General features: G+C 40.9%; 1 protein-coding gene across 4 annotated transcripts in view; it reads right to left on the bottom strand.

Annotated features, from left to right (window-relative positions):
• The window catches only part of LOC105493748 (5-hydroxytryptamine receptor 3B), a 48144-nt gene that overhangs the window by 11961 nt on the left and 17695 nt on the right, over window positions 1–18488 (bottom strand). For all 4 annotated transcript variants that reach the window (XM_071075612.1, XM_071075609.1, XM_071075610.1 and 1 more), the window contains 4 exons: window positions 3292–3336; window positions 2851–2960; window positions 2255–2424; window positions 1617–1774 (listed from right to left, as the gene is read on the bottom strand). In XM_071075612.1, coding sequence (XP_070931713.1) covers window positions 1617–1774; window positions 2255–2424; window positions 2851–2960; window positions 3292–3336 — 483 coding nt within the window. The remainder of the gene's footprint in view (window positions 1–1616; window positions 1775–2254; window positions 2425–2850; window positions 2961–3291; window positions 3337–18488) is intronic.

The following is an 18488-nucleotide window of genomic DNA, read 5'->3' as shown; positions in this document are numbered from 1 at the left end:
GCTGGAAAGCTGTGTACACCTTTAACCAATTGAGGGATACCTGTAACCTCAGTAATAGTTCCTTCCTTCCTTCTTTCCTTCCTTCCTTTCTTCCTTCCTTCCTTCCTTCCTTCCTTCCTTCCTTCCTTCCTTCTTTCCTTCCTTCTTCCTTCCCTCCCTCCCTCCTCTCTCTCTCTTTCTTTCTTGCTTGCTTGCTAGCTTTCTCTCTCTCTCTCTCCTTCCTTCCTTCCTTCCTCCCTCCCTCCCTCCTTTCTTTCTTTTCTTCCTTCCTTCCTTCCTTCCTTCCTTCCTCCCTTCCTTCCTCCCTTCCTTCCTTCCTTCCTTTCTTTGTTTTTTTGACAGAGTCTCCCTCTGTCACCCAGGCTGGAGTGCAGTGGTATGATCTTGGCCCACTGCAACCTCCACCTCCCGGGTTCAAGCGATTCTCATGCCTCAGCCTCCTGAGTAGCTGGGATTACAGGTGCACACCACTACGCCCAGCAAGTTTTGGTATTTTTAGTAAAGATGGGGTTATGCCATGTTGGCCAGACTAGCTGGAACTCCTGACCTCAAATGATCCACCCGCCTTGGCCTCCCAAAGGTCTGGGATTACAGGCATGAGTCACCGCACTCGGTGAATGATAGTTTATTTCATCACCACCCCTTAGCATATCCATTGTACCAGAGCACTGTAGTCTAGTCTAAATTTTCCTTCTTATTCCAGAGGTATGTTTTTAGGATAATTCACCTTGAGTGCAGTCCTGACCCACCTGTGGTTTCTATTTTTCAACCGAATCCATTACTTGGCATGAAGGACCACCATCCCCTCACTACCACCACCACTAGCTGACTTTTTGCAGAAAAGAAGAATGCACTGCTAATATACTAATGATGTAGTTTACCAGTTGTGTGAAATTGCTGCAGACCACATGTCAAAACAGTTTCCCAGGGGGCCAAAGAAAGGAGAATGGCTGCCTCTGGAGTACAAATCAGCAGGCTTCACTGTCCTGTATCCCACCATCCCCCAGTTTCATGGCGGACAAATTTCGCTATGAACAATGCAGCCAAGGGCATTCCCAGGGATGCCTTGGAGGAGTGTGGGTTCCCATCATAATTTTGAGGAGTTAATTGTTCCCTCTGATCCAGAAGCTACCAGTGGTTTCTGTGGGTCTTATTGGCTAATCCCGTAAGATATTCAAGTTAATAATATTTTCATATTATGCATCTGCATCTGGAATTAGTTGATAATTTACTCAATAAAAAAATAGGACAATAATGTTGATGAGAAAGTCTTCCCAATTTGTTGTTGTTGTTGTGTGTGGGTTTGTCTGTGTTTTTTCTGAGTAGCAATTAGAAGCCATAATGTGAGTATGTGTGGAAAGATTGGAGGATTCCTGGTGCAGGGCATGCTTCAGGCCTCTGGTGTCTGTTATCTTCTGGAGGGGCCCAGCATCTCCCACTGAACCTCTGTTCTGTGAAATGCTGGAATGTGAGTGGATGCTCAGAGCCCGCTGAAGTCCCTGTTCTTGGGTGATCATGAATGAGAACATGCAATAGAGCAGAAATTCCTCAGCCCAAGAGAGAAGGCCAAAGGCTGTGGAGAAGCAGGCAATAGGGATAGGTAGTAAAGAACCTACATTAAACTGAATCTGTGCAAATCCTCCAGCGCTGCTCTGCAGGATGCTGTATGTGGAGGACACAGATAGAAGTTCCCACTCACTGTCATTCAAAAACACCTTTTTGTCACGCTTAATGTCTTCGGGGCTCCTCAGAAAGGCCAGGTCTACGTCTTCCACTGCAAACAACAGAAATGATTGACTTTCCCAGAGAGAAAGAGATGCCAACATCCACCCACTTTTCCAGCTCCCAATTTGAATCCTTCCTCTTTCTCCTGCCCCCATAGGCACAGTCTCCTTGGCCTTATTTGAATTAGGGGGTAGGGATGCGGAATAAAATCTTTCTAGTCACAAAAAAAAACAACAACTGTGAATTTATGGCTTGGAATACACTCTCTGTAGAATGATGGAGCTTGTCTGCGATTTCTATAATATTATCCATGGCAGTAGAGGCTTAACACTGTGTTTCCAAAACAACCACGGGGGCTACAGCATCATACTTGGTCTGGATTACAGCAGGAACCAAAAAACTGCAAGAAGAGATTCCGATTTTTAAATAGCCAATTATCTGCAAGAATAAAATAGACTTGAAGGATAGTATAATATCATTTCACCTACGTGTACCAACCCAGCATTGATGGGTATCTCTCATGGTTTACCTGTATGCAGAATGCTCTTGAAGGTTAGGCTGCAATTCTGGACATCAAATGGAAAAGCATATGTCTCTAAACTGCATGCGGAGACCACCTGGATGGGCTTAGAGTTCTCAATGGTCCCAGATGAGTTCACATAAACATAGGGAAGGTCGAGGGATCTTTCAACGTCCATGCTATACGAAACACAAGAGAACTTGTTGTCACAGAGAGGACGTTGGTCATTTCAAAATATAGACAGGATGATTAGGAGATGGTAGTGACCATGAGGTCCATGACCAGCCTAGCCCTGCAAAAACACAATCGCATTTCCCATGAGATTATTCACCCCGGCAAAGATGAGCTTTTCAGTGACAGCCTCGTAAGTTAGCTCATTTGCTGCTATAACAACACAGACATAATAAGTAACCTCAACATTAGTAACCAGATCTGTATCTTAAACAACATCAACACATGGCACTTCTAACCTGAATACTCCCAACGATATGCTCCCCTTCAACTTGAGAAGCAAAAATGAGCAACACCGACTGAAAGTAAGCAGTGACTGGCCTGACTATGCCAAGGAGTCTACACCCCACAGAAATACACACTGGCACACTTACAACTCATTGATGATGATATCCGGGGCCCAGATAGCACTTAGAGGTAGGGAGATCTCTCTAATCTCATCAAACAGGCTGGAGTTCCAGGATAAAAATTCATCATTCCAGACCTGTTAGGAGTAGCCAAAAAGAAAACTTAAATCAAAATGGGGCAATGTCTCCCTCAGTAAAGAACTAAAGAGACATTTGGATTAATAATCCAACTAATCAGCCACTTGGTTCGATCTGTTAGGAGAAAGGACTTCCCATCTGAATGCTAAAGATGGTAGTCCCAACCAGAAACCAGGGCCATACATCTTAAATGAATTACAATAAATTAGGTCTGCTGCAGATCTAAGGAACTAGAAATATAAAGATAATACCTATTTCTTAAATAACTATATTTTGCAGCAGATCCAGATCAGGAGTGCAGTATATTTAGAAGGAAACATAATTATTTACCTCCCGGTACCATACACTTGTCTTTAATATTTGATTCTCTGCATCCTGCAAGGCAAAAATAAAATCCACACCAAATCTTAGAATGTCAATAAATCAAAGGCCAATTCAGCAGTAAGGCAATTCAGAAGAAGAAAATCAAGTCTAACCAAATAATGCTGACATTAAAAACATTACCTAGACTCTTCAATACCTAAGTATTCTCAGTTCTTACTTATCATGCACACCTGTTGCTATAAGCTTTACTATATTATCTACGACAAAACGGCACTTTGCCTGCCCTTGACATTTTGAATGATTTGCTAATCTCTTTCCCACTCTAATTAGTTACTCTACCATTAATCAGACTAAAAAATGTTATGTAGTCTTAGTAATTTGGGGCTAAAAAGATGAGACCAAGCTTTGATTTGTAATCAAGATATTATTCATAATCTCTCAATGAGTGTTAGCTCAACTGTTATTGGCAGCCATTCCTGTTAAGTTACCGTATGTTTGGATTTCTCTGCTTATAAAACAGACTGAATGAACTTATTATAAATGAAACATATTTTAGATGATATAATAAATGTGATTTCCCATGTCTGTAGTGAGTCCATGATATTTTTAAAAGACCCCCAAAAACAGCAATTCAAAAAACCCTCCTGGCTGGGCACGGTGGTTCATCCCTGTGATCCCACATTTTTGGAGGCCGAGACAGGAGGATCCCTGTGATCCCACATTTTTGGAGGCCAAGACAGGAGGATTGCCTGAGCTCTGGAGTTTGCGACCAGCCTGGGCAACACAATGAGGCCCTGTCTCTACAAAAAAATTAAAAATTATCCAGGTGTGGTGGCACACAACTAGTGGTCCCAGCTACTTGGGAGGCTGAGGTGGAAGGATTGCTTGAGTCCAGGAGGTCAAGATTGCAGTGGGCCATGTTTGTGCCACTGCACTCCAGCCTAGGTGACAGAGAGAGACTCTGTCTCAAAAAAAAAAAAAACAACAACAACAACAACCCTCCTCACCAATTTTTTCATATCTAATCTAGTAGAGAACATTCTGAAACTCTGATGTTCTTAGGAATTTTTTAAAAAGGGATATCTCACACCGTATATAAACATTAACTCAAAATGAATCATACACCCAAATGTAAGAGCTTAAACTATAAAACTCTTAAAAGAAACCAAAGGAGTAAGTAAATCTTCATGACTTTGAATTAGGCGATGATTTCTTAGACATGACAACAAAAGAAAAATAAATGAGACTTCATCAAAATTAAAAACTTTTGTGCTTTAAAGAACACCATCAAGAAATGAAAAAGACAACCCACAGAATAGGAGAAAATATTTGCAAGTCACATATCTGCTTAGAGGCTTGTATCCAGGATATAAAGCATTCCAGAAACTCAATGACAACAAAAGACAAGCAGCCCTGTTTAAAAGTGGGCAGACTGGGCGCAGTGGCTCACGCCTGTAATCCCAGCACTTTGAGAGGTCAAGGCAGATGGATCATGAGGTCAGGAGATCGAGACCATCCTGGCTAACACAGCAAAACCCCGTCTCTACTAAAAATACAAAAATTAGCCAGGCATGGTGGCAGGTGCCTGTAGTCCCAGCTACTCAGGAGGCTGAGGCAGGAGAATGGAGTGAACCCGGAAGATGGAGCTTGCAGTGAGCTGAGATCGTGCCATGGCACTCCAGCCTGGGTGACAGAGCAAGACTCCATCTCTAAAAAATAAAAATGAGCAAGAGACTTGAATAGACATCTCTCTAAAGTAGGTATACAAATGACCAATAAGCACATTAAAAGATGTTCGAGGTCACCGCTATGGGCCAAACTGTCCCCCCAAAACCCATATGTTGAAACCCTAACTTCCAAGGTGTCCATGTTTGGAGATAGGGCTTATAGGGAGTAATTAAGGTCAAATGATGTCATAGGGATAGGACCCTAATCTCATAGGATTGGTGGCTTTATAAGAAAAGGAAGAGAAAGATCTCTCTCTACCATGTGAGTACACAGTGAAAAGGTGACCATCTGAAAGTCAGAAAATGGCTCTCACCAAGAACCAAATCAGCCAGAACCTGATGTTGGACTCCCAGCCTCCAGAACTGTGAGAAATAAATTTCTGTTGTTTATGCCACCTAGTCTGTGGTATTTGTTATGGCAGCCTGAACTTTCTAATACAATCACTAATCATTTGGGAAATGCAAATCATCAAAACCACAATGAGATACAAACTCACACTCATTAGAACGGCTACTGTTTTTTAAAAAGCAGAAAATAACAAGTGTTGGTGAGAATGGGGAGAAATTGGGACCCTTGGGCACTGTTGGTAGAAATGTACAATGGTGTGGCTGCTGTGGAACACAGTATGGCACTTTCTTAAAAAGTTAAAGATGAAATTACCATATAATCCAGGAATTCCACTTCTGAGTATATACCCAAGAGAACTGAAAGCAGGGCCTTGGACAGATATTTATACACACATGTTCATAGCAGCATTATTCACAATAGTCAAGGGGTAGAAGTAGCCCAACTGTCCACTGATAAATGAATAGATAAGCAAAATGTGGACTATACATAAATTGGAATATTATTCAACCTTAGAAAGGAAGGAAATTCTGACACGTTACGACATGGATGAACCTTGAGAACATGATGCTAAGTCAAATAAGCCAGTCACAGAAGGACAAATACTGCCTCATTCCACTTAAATGAGGTACCTAGAGTACTGAAATTCATAGAGGCCAAAAATAGAATGAGTTGCTGGGGTGAAGAAAGGGAAAGTTATCATTGAATGGGTAAAGAGTTTCAGTTTTCACTGTTCACAATAGCAGAAACATGGAATCAACCCAAATGCCCATTAATGATAGACTGGATAAAGAAAATGTGGTACATATATACGATGGAATACCACACATCCGTAAAAAAGAATGAGATCATGTCCTTTGCAGAGGCATGGATGGAGCTGGAAGCCATTATCCTCAGCAAACTAACATAGAAAGAGGAAACCAAACACCACATGTTCTCACTCATAAGTGGGAGCTGAACAATGAGAACACAGGGACACAGGGAAGGGAGCAACACACACTGCGGCCTGTCAGGGTCCGAGTGTGGGGAGGGAGAGCATCAGGAAAAATAGCTAATGCATGCTGGGCTTAATATCTAGGTGATGGACTGATAGGTGCAGGAAACCATGGCACACGTTTGCCTATGTAACAAACCTGCACATCCTGCACAGGTATCCTGGAACTTAAAATTAATTAAATTAAGTTTTACAAAAAAGAGAAAACAGGGCCGGGTGCGGTGGCTCACGCCTTGTAATCCCAGCACTTTGGGAGGCCGAGGTGGGAGGATCACCTGAGGTCAGGAGTTCAAGACCAGTCTGGCCCATGAAACCCCGTCTCTACTAAAAATACAAAAATTAGCCGGGCATAGTGGCACATGCCTGTCATTCCAGCTACTCAGGAGGCTGAGGCAGGAGAATTGCTTGAACCCAGGAGCAGAGGTTGTAGTGAACTGAGATTTAGCCACTGCTCTCCAGCCTGGGCAACAAAGCGAGACTCTGTCTCAAAAAAAGAAAGGAAAAACATATACTCTAAAACACATTTGTCCAGAATATCAATTCTATAAGAAAACATGTGCAGAGAAGAGTAAAAATTAGCAGCAATGGTTGTTTTTATAATTTGAATTATGTGAATTTTTTCCTCTATGGTCTTATACTCTTCTGTATTTTCCACATGTCTACAATAAGTATATTATAATCAGGAAAAACATTAGTATTATTTATTAAGTTAACAAGCTGTCCCACAAAGAAATATGAATGGCCAGTAATCACATGAAAATGTTTAACCTCAGCAGTAATAAAAGATGGAAAGAATGCTCAAAAAAAGAAAAACAAAAAAAAGAGTTTCAGTTTTGCAAGATCAAAGGAGTCCTGGAGACTGGATCATGGTGATGATAACACAAGAATGTGAATGTACTCAATGCCACTGAACTGTATGCTTAAAAAGGGTCAAGATGATAAATTTTATGTTGTGTATTTTATGACAAGTAAAAATGATAATACAAAGTGGGTAAAGGATTTGGCTATATATTTCTCCTAAGGAGATATATAAAGGGCCAATAAGCACATGAAAAGATGCTCAATAACATTAGTCACCAGGGAACTGCAAATCGAAACCACAACGAGATACCACTGTATCCTCACTAAGACAGCTAAAATTAAAAAGACAGACAATAACAAATGTTGGCAAGGATGTAGAGAAGTTGGAGCCCTCAAATATTGCTGGCAGGATTATTAATTGATTCAGCCACTTTGAAAACCAGTCTGGGCTGGGCTCGGTTGCTCACGCCTGTAATGCCAGCACTTTGGAAGGCTGAGGCAGGCAGATCACCTGAGGTCAGGAGTTCGAGACCAGGCTGGCCAACATGGTGAAACCCCTGTCTCTATTAAAAATACAAAAATTAGTTGGGTGTGGCGGTACACGCCTGTGATCCCAGCTACTCGTGAGGCTGAGGCATGAGATCACTTGAACCTGGGAGCTGAAGGTTGCAATGAGCCAAGATTGTGCCACTGCATTCCAGCCTGGGTGACAGAGTGAGACTTTGTCTTAAAAAGAGAGAGGAGAGGAGAGGAGAAGAGGGGAGAGAAGGGAAGAAGAGGGGAGAGAAGAGGAGAGGAGAGGAGGGGAGAGGGGAAGAGAGGAGAGGAGAGGAGAGGAAAGGAGAGGAAAAGCAGTCTGGTGTTTACTCAAAAGATTAAACATACATTTATCATATAATGCAACAATTCTACTCAGAAGTATATAACCACGAGAACTGAAGACATAAGTCCACACAAAAAACCTGTATAAAAATATTCATAGCAGCATTATTTGTGATTGTTAAAAAGTGAAACCAATGTATTGACTGATGACTGGATAAACAAAATGTGATATATCCATACAATCGATTATACAGCAACAAAAAGTAATAAAATACTGATGCATGTGACAACATGTATGAACTTTGAAAGCACGCTAAGTGAAAGAAGTCAGTCATAAGAGACCATTTATGGTATGATTCCACTTATATAATATGTCTAGAACAGGCAAATCTATAGAAACAAAAAGTAGAGTGTTTGCCTAGGGCTGCTGGGGGTGGAATGTGGAGTGTGACTGCTAATGGATATAGGGCTTCTTTTTGAGGTGATAAAAATGTTCTGAAATTAGATAGTGGTGATGGTTGTGTAACTCTGTACTAAAAAACACTGAATTGTATACTTTAAATTGGCGAATTTTGTGGTTGAATTAAATCTCAAAAAAACTGCTATTTTAAAAAATGTTTAATAAAGAAAAGGGCAACCATTTTTGAAGACATTTCCGGTAAATTTATAAGAAGGCTGATGCATACTATTAAAGAACTCTCCTTGAACTCTTTTTTTTTTTTCATTTCTTTCCATGTATAATCCATCACTAAAAACTGCATCCTTAAAAGAGAATAAAAGGATTAAAAAAACACAAGATGAAGAAATAGGAAATAAAATGTGTAAGACCAGCCTGGCCAACATGGTGAAACCCCTTCTCTACTAAAAATATAAAAATTAGCTGGGCATGGTGGTGGGAGCCTGTAATCCCAGCTACTCGGGAGGCTGAGGCAGAAGAATCGTTTAAACCCGGGAGGCAGAGGTTGCAGTGAGCCGAGATGGCGCCACTGTACTCCAGCCTGGGTGACAGAACGAGCCTCTGTCTCAAAAAAAAAAAAAAAAAATTGTAAAACATTTCCCTTGCTGATTTAGGTTCAAAGCTCAAGAGTCACTTAGGTAACATTTGTATTTCTGTAATATTTAGTACAATACCAAATTTCAGTACATAAAAGTGTTTAGGAAGTTGATGGCATGGAATCAACTAACAGCTCTGTTTTCCTCCCCAGAACTGGGTATAAGAAATTAAAGGCCGGGCGCGGTGGCTCACGCCTGTAATCCCAGCACTTTGGGAGGCCGAGGCGGGCGGATCACAAGGTCAGGAGATCGAGACCACGGTGAAACCCCGTCTCTACTAAAAATACAAAAAATTAGCCGGGCGCGGTTGTGGGCGCCTGTAGTCCCAGCTACTCGGGAGGCTGAGGCAGGAGAATGGCGTGAACCCGGGAGGCGGAGCTTGCAGTGAGCCGAGATCGCGCCACTGCACTCCAGCCTGGGCGACAGAGCGAGACTCCGTCTCAAAAAAAAAAAAAAAAAAAAAAGAAATTAAATGGCCGGGCGCGGTGGCTCACATCTGTAATCCCAGCACTTTGGGAGGCCGAGGCGGGCAGATCATGAGGTCAGAAGATCAAGACCATCCTGGCGAACATGGTGAAACCCCGTCTCTACTAAAAATACAAAAAGATTAGCCAGGCGTGGTGGTGGGCGCCTGTAGTCCCAGCTACTTGGGATGCTGAGGCAGGAGAAAGGCGTGAACCTGAGAGGCGGAGCTTGCAGTGAGCCTATATTGCACCACTGCACTCCACAGACTGGGCTACAGAGCCAGACCCCATTTCAAAAACAAAACACAAAAAAATTAATTGTCCAATTATCCAGCCACATAAAAGTCCATTTTCTTTGTGCACAGGGTCAAGACTATGTACTATTCTGGAGAATTCAGACTGGGTAGGGAGTCAGAAGGCACCACTGATACTATTGCCCATGTTGATGGCGCAGGTGGAATTGTGCAGTACACAGACTACACAGTGGCTCTGCGCCAGGTGGCATCATTTGAAAGAGAAACAAGAAACTTTTTAAAATTTCCCCTTTTTATAATCAAGAAAGCAAATTACTATCAAATAAGCATTATTCTTTCTCTTTGAGAAACAGAAGGCATTAGGAACACATAGATACGTAGTCGCCCTGCTTTAGTGGTTCAACAAGGCCTGGTCTGAGTGAACTTGCTCTACAGATATTTATGGAATTTAAATAGATACTTGGGAAAGGCAAGTTTTAAAGTAGTATAAAAAGTGAAAACCTTGAATTCACAAGTATTTCCCCAAGGAACAGCTTGGACCAGATGGACCAGAGGGGACTCCCAGACAAGACTGGCTCAACAGGAGTCCTGGTGGTTAAAAACAAAAGCCTCTAATGAGAGCTCAGGATTAGGTGACACCACTTCCTGGCTTTTTTTTTTTTTTTTTTTTTTTGAGACAAGGTCTTGCTTTGTTGCCCAAGCCAGGGTGCAGTGGCACAATCATGGCTCACTGCAGCCTCAACCTCCCAGGCCCAAGTGATCCTCCCATTTTAGCCTCCCAAGTAGCTGGGACCACAGATGTGCAACACCATGCCCAGCTAATTAATGTATTATTATTAATTTTTGTAGAGACGGGGTGGTGCTATGTTGCGCGGGTTGGTCTCAAGTTCCTGGACTCAAGCAGTTCTCCCACCTTGGCCTCCCAAAGTGCTTGAATTACAGGTGTGAGCCACCGTGCCCAGCCTTCGTTGCACATTTTACCAACTGAGAGATCATGAAACAGATTATGTCTCACCCACTAAAGCACAAAAGTTTCCATTCTAGGCTTGGTTGCAATCAGTGAGGTTCCCCACAAATAAAAAGAAAAGTTCAAAATGCAGTTTATATCACTGAGATATATAGTAGTTGACTATGCTTTCACAAGAAATACATTTTTATGTCTATTCAAAGTTCTTACCAGTTTGTTTATTACTGTCATACCCCATGAATGTGTCTCAGTGATTCAGTCATATGGCTGGGAGGAGGGTCTCTGTTTTCATGTTTCATTTCACTATCATTTTATCCAGTTGATTCTTCTTAACTGCCATATTGATGCCTTAGCTTGTTTTTCACTTCTTGCCCATTGCTTTGCCACATTACATATAACAATGATGTTAAGAATTTTTTTCTAACATTTTATGGGGGTGTTTGGGAGGATTCGTCATTCAGCCCTGAAGAACACAATGTCAAAAAGTATTTTGAGGCTAAAACTAAAATCTTTTTTTGTCAAAGGAAACAAGTTTCTCAATGCCAGCTGGTGAACATAATTGGTTCTCTGGTGGCATTATTCACAGCTTTTCCCTCTGTGTATCTCGCCCCGTTTTTTTTCTTTAGATACCTTCCATCTTGCTTGTTAAAAGCAAAGGATATTTCAGAGAATTGGAATTCATTAGTCTTCCTAACAGAGGGAGTCTATTTAGATCTAAATTGGTGGTTAGCAAATATACAGATAATTCCCCTACATTCTTATTTATCTTTTCCAGTTCCGGAGACTATAGAAACAGATGCCTCAACGTCTGGCTGGGAGGCTCTAGTCAATGGACTGGAATACAAAGGTATCTGGGATTCGAAATTGACAAAACTCAATAGAAACAAATTGAAACTCTTCACTGTTGAGTAGATTATCTCTATAATCAGATTTCCCTAAGGTACTCATAATACCCAGAAATTCTAAGACAAGACTGTAGTCTTTTATATAAACAAAACAGGAGGCAAAACATTATAATGGAGGTGCGGTGCTGGGCTGAAAGCTCTTCATTCCAAACAAAAGTTGCCAGCAGTTCAGATGCTGGCAGATGCATCCAACAAGTTATCTATTCACATTGGGAGTGTCCTTGTCTGTGCAGAATCTGTGAGTGATTTTTATCAAGTCCTTCAGAACTGTCCCTGCCTCTGGAACTAACTTTAGGCTTATCCCACCTACATGCAATAGAAACATTTGCCAAGCATTTTCAGAGTAGCCATTTGTAAAGACAATCCTAGAATTGATCCTTGTATTTTTTAATTCATTCATTCATTGGACAAGTATCAATTGAATGTCTTGGAAATCAAATACACAGTGCTGCATGTTATGGAAAATATGAATATGAGTAAGAAAGTCCTTCCCTCAAGTAGCGTACACTACATTAGGGCATATTTTAACATTTTAACAAATAACTGTGTGCATTAAGAAATACACAGACTTGGCTGGGCCCAGTGGCTCATGTCTGTAACCCCAGCACAAGGTAGATGGATTACTTGAGGCCAGGAGTTCGAGACCAGCCTGGACAACATGGCGAAATCAAATCTCTAAAAACATACAAAATTAGCCCGGTATGGTGGTGTACACCTATAGTACCAGCTACTTGGGAGGCTGAGGTGGGAGGATCACCTGAGTCTGGAAGGTTGCTGTGAGCCAAGATCACACCACTGCACTCCAGCCTGGGTGATAGAGTGAGTCTCCATCTCAAAAAAGAAAGAAAGAAAGAAAGAAAGAAAGAGAGAGAGAGAGAGAGAGACAGACGGAAAGAAAGAAAGAAAAGAAAGAAAGAAAGAAAGAAAGAAAGAAAGAAAGAAAGAAAGAAAGAAAGAAAGAAAGAAAGAAAGAAAGAAAGAAAGAAAGAAAGAAAGAAAGAAAGAAAGAAAGAAAGAGAAAGAAAGAAAGAAAGAAAGAAAGAAAGAAAGAAAGAAAGAAAGAAAGAAAGAGAAAGAAAGAAAGAAAAGAAAAGAAAGGAAAAGAAAATCCACACAGACTTAGTGGATTTAAAGGAAATGCTCTCACCTTAGAGAAATGAGGAAAATTGATTTTGAGAACTGAGATTTGAAGGACTACAGTATTTTGCAGATGGAGAATGAAGAGAAAGACTTTTGGTAGGGGAAATAGCAGAATGAATGACTTACAGGCAGGAAACAACCAGGGGTCCAGGTTCACTGTTGTACTGAGAATTTGGAGAAGATAACATAAGATGGTAGACAGGGATAAAACTAGAGGGGTAGAATATAAATTGTTTTCAGATTTCTGTAAGAAAATTTGCCATATTCAATATGATGACATGTCTAACATAGTCTAACAACAAACAACTCTGGTGGGGAAATCCCACATCTTTAAAAAGATAACGGTGTTCTCCTTACCTACCATAAGGAGTCTGATTTTACTTTCTTTTGTCAGGGTAGGAAGAAAGAGAAAAGTATTTTCAATTTGATATACTTGTTCCAAGGGAAAATATTAATATAAATACTTTACACCTTTTCCATTTATCTCCAAATAAGCCTCTAAAGGAAAGCCTGATCAATTTTCTTTTTTTCTGAGACGGAGTCTCGCTCTGTCACCAAGCTGGAGTGCAGTGGAGCGATCTCAGCTTACTGCAATCTCTGCCTCCTAGGTTCAAGCAATTCTCCTGCCTCAGCCTCCCGAGTATCTGGAACTACAGGTGCCTGCCACCATGCCCGGCCAGCAATTTTCTTTATCTTAATAAATATGAAGAGGCCAGGCACAGCGGCTTACACTTGTAATCCTAGCACTTTGTGAGGCCGAGGCAGGCAAATCACAAGGTCAGGAGCTCAAGACCAGCCTGGCCAATATGGTGAAACCCTGTCTCTACTAAAAGTACAAAAATTAGCCAGGTGTGGTGGCAGGCACCTGTAATCCCAGCTACTTGGGAGGCTGAGGCAGGAGAATCACTTGAACCTGGGAGGCAGAGGTTGCAGTGAGGCGAGATCGTGCCACTGCACTCCACCCTGGGCGACAGAGTGAGGCTCTGTCTCAAAAAAAATAAAAAATAATAAATAATAAAAAACACGAAGTCAGAAAGGAAAAAGATGAACTGAACGTGATGGTTCAAGCCTGTAATTCCACTACTTTGGGAGGCTGAGGTGGGTGGATCACTTGAAGTCAGGAGTTGAAGACCAGCCTGGCCAGCGTGGTGAAACCCCATCTGTACTAAAAATACAAAAATTAGCCAGGTGCGGTGGTGGGCACCTGTAATCCCAGCTACTTGGGAGGCTGAGGCAGGAAAATCGCTTGAACCCAGGAAGCAGAGTTTGCAGTGAGGCGAGATCACACCACTGCACTCCAGCCTGGCGACAGAGCAAGATTCTGTCTCAAAAAAAAACAACAACAACAAAAAAAAAAACTTGAAGAAGTTTTCTATTCAAGCTGTTTAAGACTAGGCTTTTTAGTAAGAGGTATTTCCTGGTATTTAATTAAACAATATTTTCTAAGATCTTAGGGCTAGCACTCTTACTTAATAGGATAATTGGGAAAATATGGCCACACACAATAGCTCATGCCTGTAATCCCAGCACTTTGGGATGCCAAGGCAGGTGGATCACTCGATGTCAGGAGTTCGAGACCAGCCTGGCCAACATAGTGAAACACTGTCTCTACTAAAAATACAAGTTAGCTGTACATGGTGGTAGGTGCCTGTAATCCTAGCTACTCGGGAGACTGAGGCAGGAGAATCACTTGAACCCAGGAGGCAGAGGTTGTGGTGAGCCAAGATCACGCCGTTGTACTCCAACCTGGGCAACAAGAGTGAAACTCCATCTCAAAAAAAGCAAAAATAAAAATAAAAATAAAATAATAATAAAAAGGAATTTTGGGGAGTACCATTTAAATATTCCTATTTACAATGAAACAATTGATTAGGGGTTTATCTAAGTTAGGGAAAAATGACACCAAAGTAACCTGTATCAGTAAAAAGGAAAAAAATTTAAACTTTGTACTCTTTTTGTTTTTTTTTTTTTGGAATGGAGTTTTGTTCTTGTTGCCTAGGCTGGAGTGCAATGGTGCGATGTCAGCTCATTGCAACCTCCACCTCCCAGGTTCAAGCAATTCTCCTGCCTCAGCCTCCTGAGTAGCTGGGATTACAGGCGTGCACCACCACACCCACACAAGATAATTTTGTATTTTTCTAGTAGAGAAGGGGTTTCTCCATGTTGAGGTTGGTCTCGAACTCCTGACCTCAGGTGATCCACCCGCCTCGGCCTCCCAAAGTGGTGGGATTACAGACGTGAGCCACCACGCCAGGCCTAGACCTTGTACTCTTAAGTTTCACATTTATTTTTTCATTGATTTAAATGCCTAATTCTCAGTCCAAAAAAAAAAATCAAAGATTCTGATTCACTGCTAGCACTAAGATAGTAACATAGAAAAACATCTCTATTAACATAAATTGAAAATGAATCATTAAATTATTGCAACAGATTACCTTAAAATAATAACATCATTTTGTGGGTATATTTTGTATGTAAATGTAAAATTGAAGATAAAAGTAGCACAAAAGAAGTGGGAGCAGATAAATGGAATTTTACTGTTGTAAATTTCATACATTTTATGTGAAGTGTCAAAATACTAATTCTAAGTACACTGCAATAAGTTAATGATGAATATGGAAATTCCTAAGGCAAAGTCTAAAAAAAATACAAAGATGGATCGCTAAAAAGCTAATAGAGGAACTATAATCCAATATTTTAAATATTTTAAATATTTTATTATTTTTAATATTTATTAAAAATTTAAAAATTATGGAAAATAAAGTAGGATATAAGGAATAGAACAAAAAACAGATGAGACAACTAGAAAACAAATAGCAAGATGGTATTGGCAAATGAGCTAAACATTTCCACTAAAATACATAGATTGGCTGGTCACAGTGGTTCATGCCTGTAATCCCAACACTTTCGGAGGCCAAGACAGGCAGATCACTTGAGGTCAACAGTTCAAGACCAGCCTGGTCAACATGGTGAAACCCCATCTCTACTAAAAATACAAAAATTAGCCAGATGTGGTGGTGAGCACCTGTAATTCTAGCTGCTTGGGAGGCTGAGGCAGGAGAATCACTTGAACCCCGGAGGCAGAGGTTGCAGTGAGCTGAGATCATGCCACTGCACTCCAGCCTGGGGGACAGAGTGAGACTCCATATTGGAAGAAAAAAAAAAAAACAAATGCATAGATTGTCAGACTGGTAAAAAAAAAAAAAAAAAAAAAAAAAAAAAAAAAGCCCTAACCTGGAATAATATTCAGCAACAAAAAGAAATGAACTATTGGTGTTCACAACACCACAGATGGACCACAAGGGAATTATGCTAAAGGAAAAAAGCCAGTCTCAAAGGTAATATATTGTATGATTCCATTTATATAATATTCTTGAAGTAGCGTAAAGATGGAGAGAAGATTAGTGGTTGCCAGGGGTTAGGAGTCAGCAGAGAGAAAGGACTGTGGCTGTAAAGGAATAGCACCTGGGGGCCCTGTGGTGATGATCCAATTATGTACTTTGATTGTGGTGCTGATTACAAAAAGCTACACATGTAATAAAATTACATAGAACTACATACACACACACACACACACACACACACAAGTACAGGTAAACTGGAGAAATCAGAATAAGCTCTATAGAGTGCACCCGTGTTAATTTTCTAGTACTGACACTGTACTATATATATGTAAGATGTTAACAGTAGGAGAGATTGGGTGAAGTGTACACAGGGCCTGCCTATATATTTCTTTTCAGCATGTACCTAACTATATATTGTCTACAAGAAATGACTTCAAATACAAAGGACATCAAATGACACAAATAGATTGAAAATAAAAGGATGGCCAAGAATGTGCCATGTGGGAAGTCAGCATAAGAAAAACTTCATAAAAGGGAATATTATTAGAGATGAAGTGAAGTGTTTCATAACAGTAAAAGAATCTGTTCATTAAGAAGACATATAGGCTGGGCACAGTGGCTCACGCCTGTAATACCAGCACTTGGGGAGGCCATGGCTGGCAGACTGCTTAAGCTTAGGAGTTAGAGACCAAGGTGGGCAACATGGCAAAACCCTCTCTCTACCAAAAATACAAAAACCAGCTGGGTGTGGTGGCATGTGCTTGTAGTCCCAGCTACTCGGGAGCCTGAGGCAGGAGAATTGTCTGAACCCAGGAGGTTGAGGCTGCAGTGAGACACAGTCATGCCACTGCACTCCAGCCTGGATGACAGAGTAAAATATTGTCTCAAAAAAAAAAAAAAACCATATACATACATATATATATATATGTCTAAATGTGTATGCACCTAATAACATAGCTTCAAAATACATGAAGCAAAAGTTGACAGAACCAAAGAGAGAAATAGACAAACTACAATCGTAACTGGAGATTTTAACATCCCACTCCATGAAATTAATAAAACAACTAGAGGAAAAAAAATAGATTTCGGCCAGGTGCAGTGGCTCACACCTGTAATCCCACCACTTTGGGAGGCCAAGGTGGGCAGATCACCTGAGGTCAGGAGTTCAAGACCAGCCTGGCCAACATGGTGAAACCCCGTCTCTACTAAAAGTACAAAAATTAGCTGGGTGTGGTGGCAGGCACCTATAATCCCAGCTACTAGGGAGGCTGAGGCAGGAGAATCACTTGAACCTGGGAGGCAGAGTTTGCAGCGAGCTGAGATCCTGCCTCTGCACTCCAGCCTGGGGGACAAGAATGAGACTTCATCTCAAAAAACAAAAAAGTATTTCAACACCACTATCAACCACATTTATTGAATTAATATTTATAGAGCAGTATAACATTCTGTTCAACATTGTACTGGAGGTCCTCATCAGGGTAACAAGACACTAGAAGAAAACAAAGGTATAAAGATTGGAAAGAAAGAAGTAAAACTGCTTTTCCTCACAGACAACATGATTTTCTACACAGAAAATCTGAAAGAATCTTCCAAAAAAAAAAAAAGGCTCTTAAACGAAAAAGAGATGTCAGGGTCACAGAATCCCAAACCAATATATAGAAATCAACTGTGTTTTTGTATGCTAGCAACAAACAACTAGATTCGAATTTAAAATAGCATTTATAATAACAAATACTGTGAAATACTTAGGAATAAATTTAACCAAATGTATGCAAAACACTAAAAATGATGAAACATTAATAAAAGAAGTTAAAGAACTAAACAGAGAGATACACTGCATGTATGGACTGGATAACTCAATATTGTTAAGATGTCAATTCTCGGCCGGGCGCGGTGGCTCAAGCCTGTAATCCCAGCACTTTGGGAGGCCGAGACGGGCGGATCACGAGGTCAGGAGATCAAGACCATCCTGGCTGACACGGTGAAACCCCGTCTCTACTAAAAAATACAAAAAACTAGCCGGGCGAGGTGGCGGGCGCCTGTAATCCCAGCTACTCGGGAGGCTGAGGCAGGAGAATGGCGTGAACCCGGGAGGCGGAGCTTGCAGTGAGCTGAGATCCGGCCACTGCACTCCAGCCTGGGCGGCAGAGCGAGACTACGTCTCAAAAAAAAAAAAAGATGTCAATTCTCCTCAAATTTATCTATAGATTCAATGCAGTACCAATCAAAATTCCAGAAGTTTTTAAAAATAGACATTGATGAGTCAATTCTAAAGTTTATGTAGAAATGCAAACAACCTAGAAAAGTTAAAACAATTTTTAAAAAGAAGAACAAGATTAGAAGTTCACATTATCTTATTTCAAGACTTCCACAATGCTACAGTAAT

The sequence above is a fragment of the Macaca nemestrina genome, chromosome 12, assembly GCF_043159975.1.
Source record: "Macaca nemestrina isolate mMacNem1 chromosome 12, mMacNem.hap1, whole genome shotgun sequence".
Classification (NCBI taxonomy): Eukaryota; Metazoa; Chordata; class Mammalia; order Primates; family Cercopithecidae; genus Macaca; species Macaca nemestrina.
This window is presented reverse-complemented; position numbering and strand designations above follow the sequence as displayed.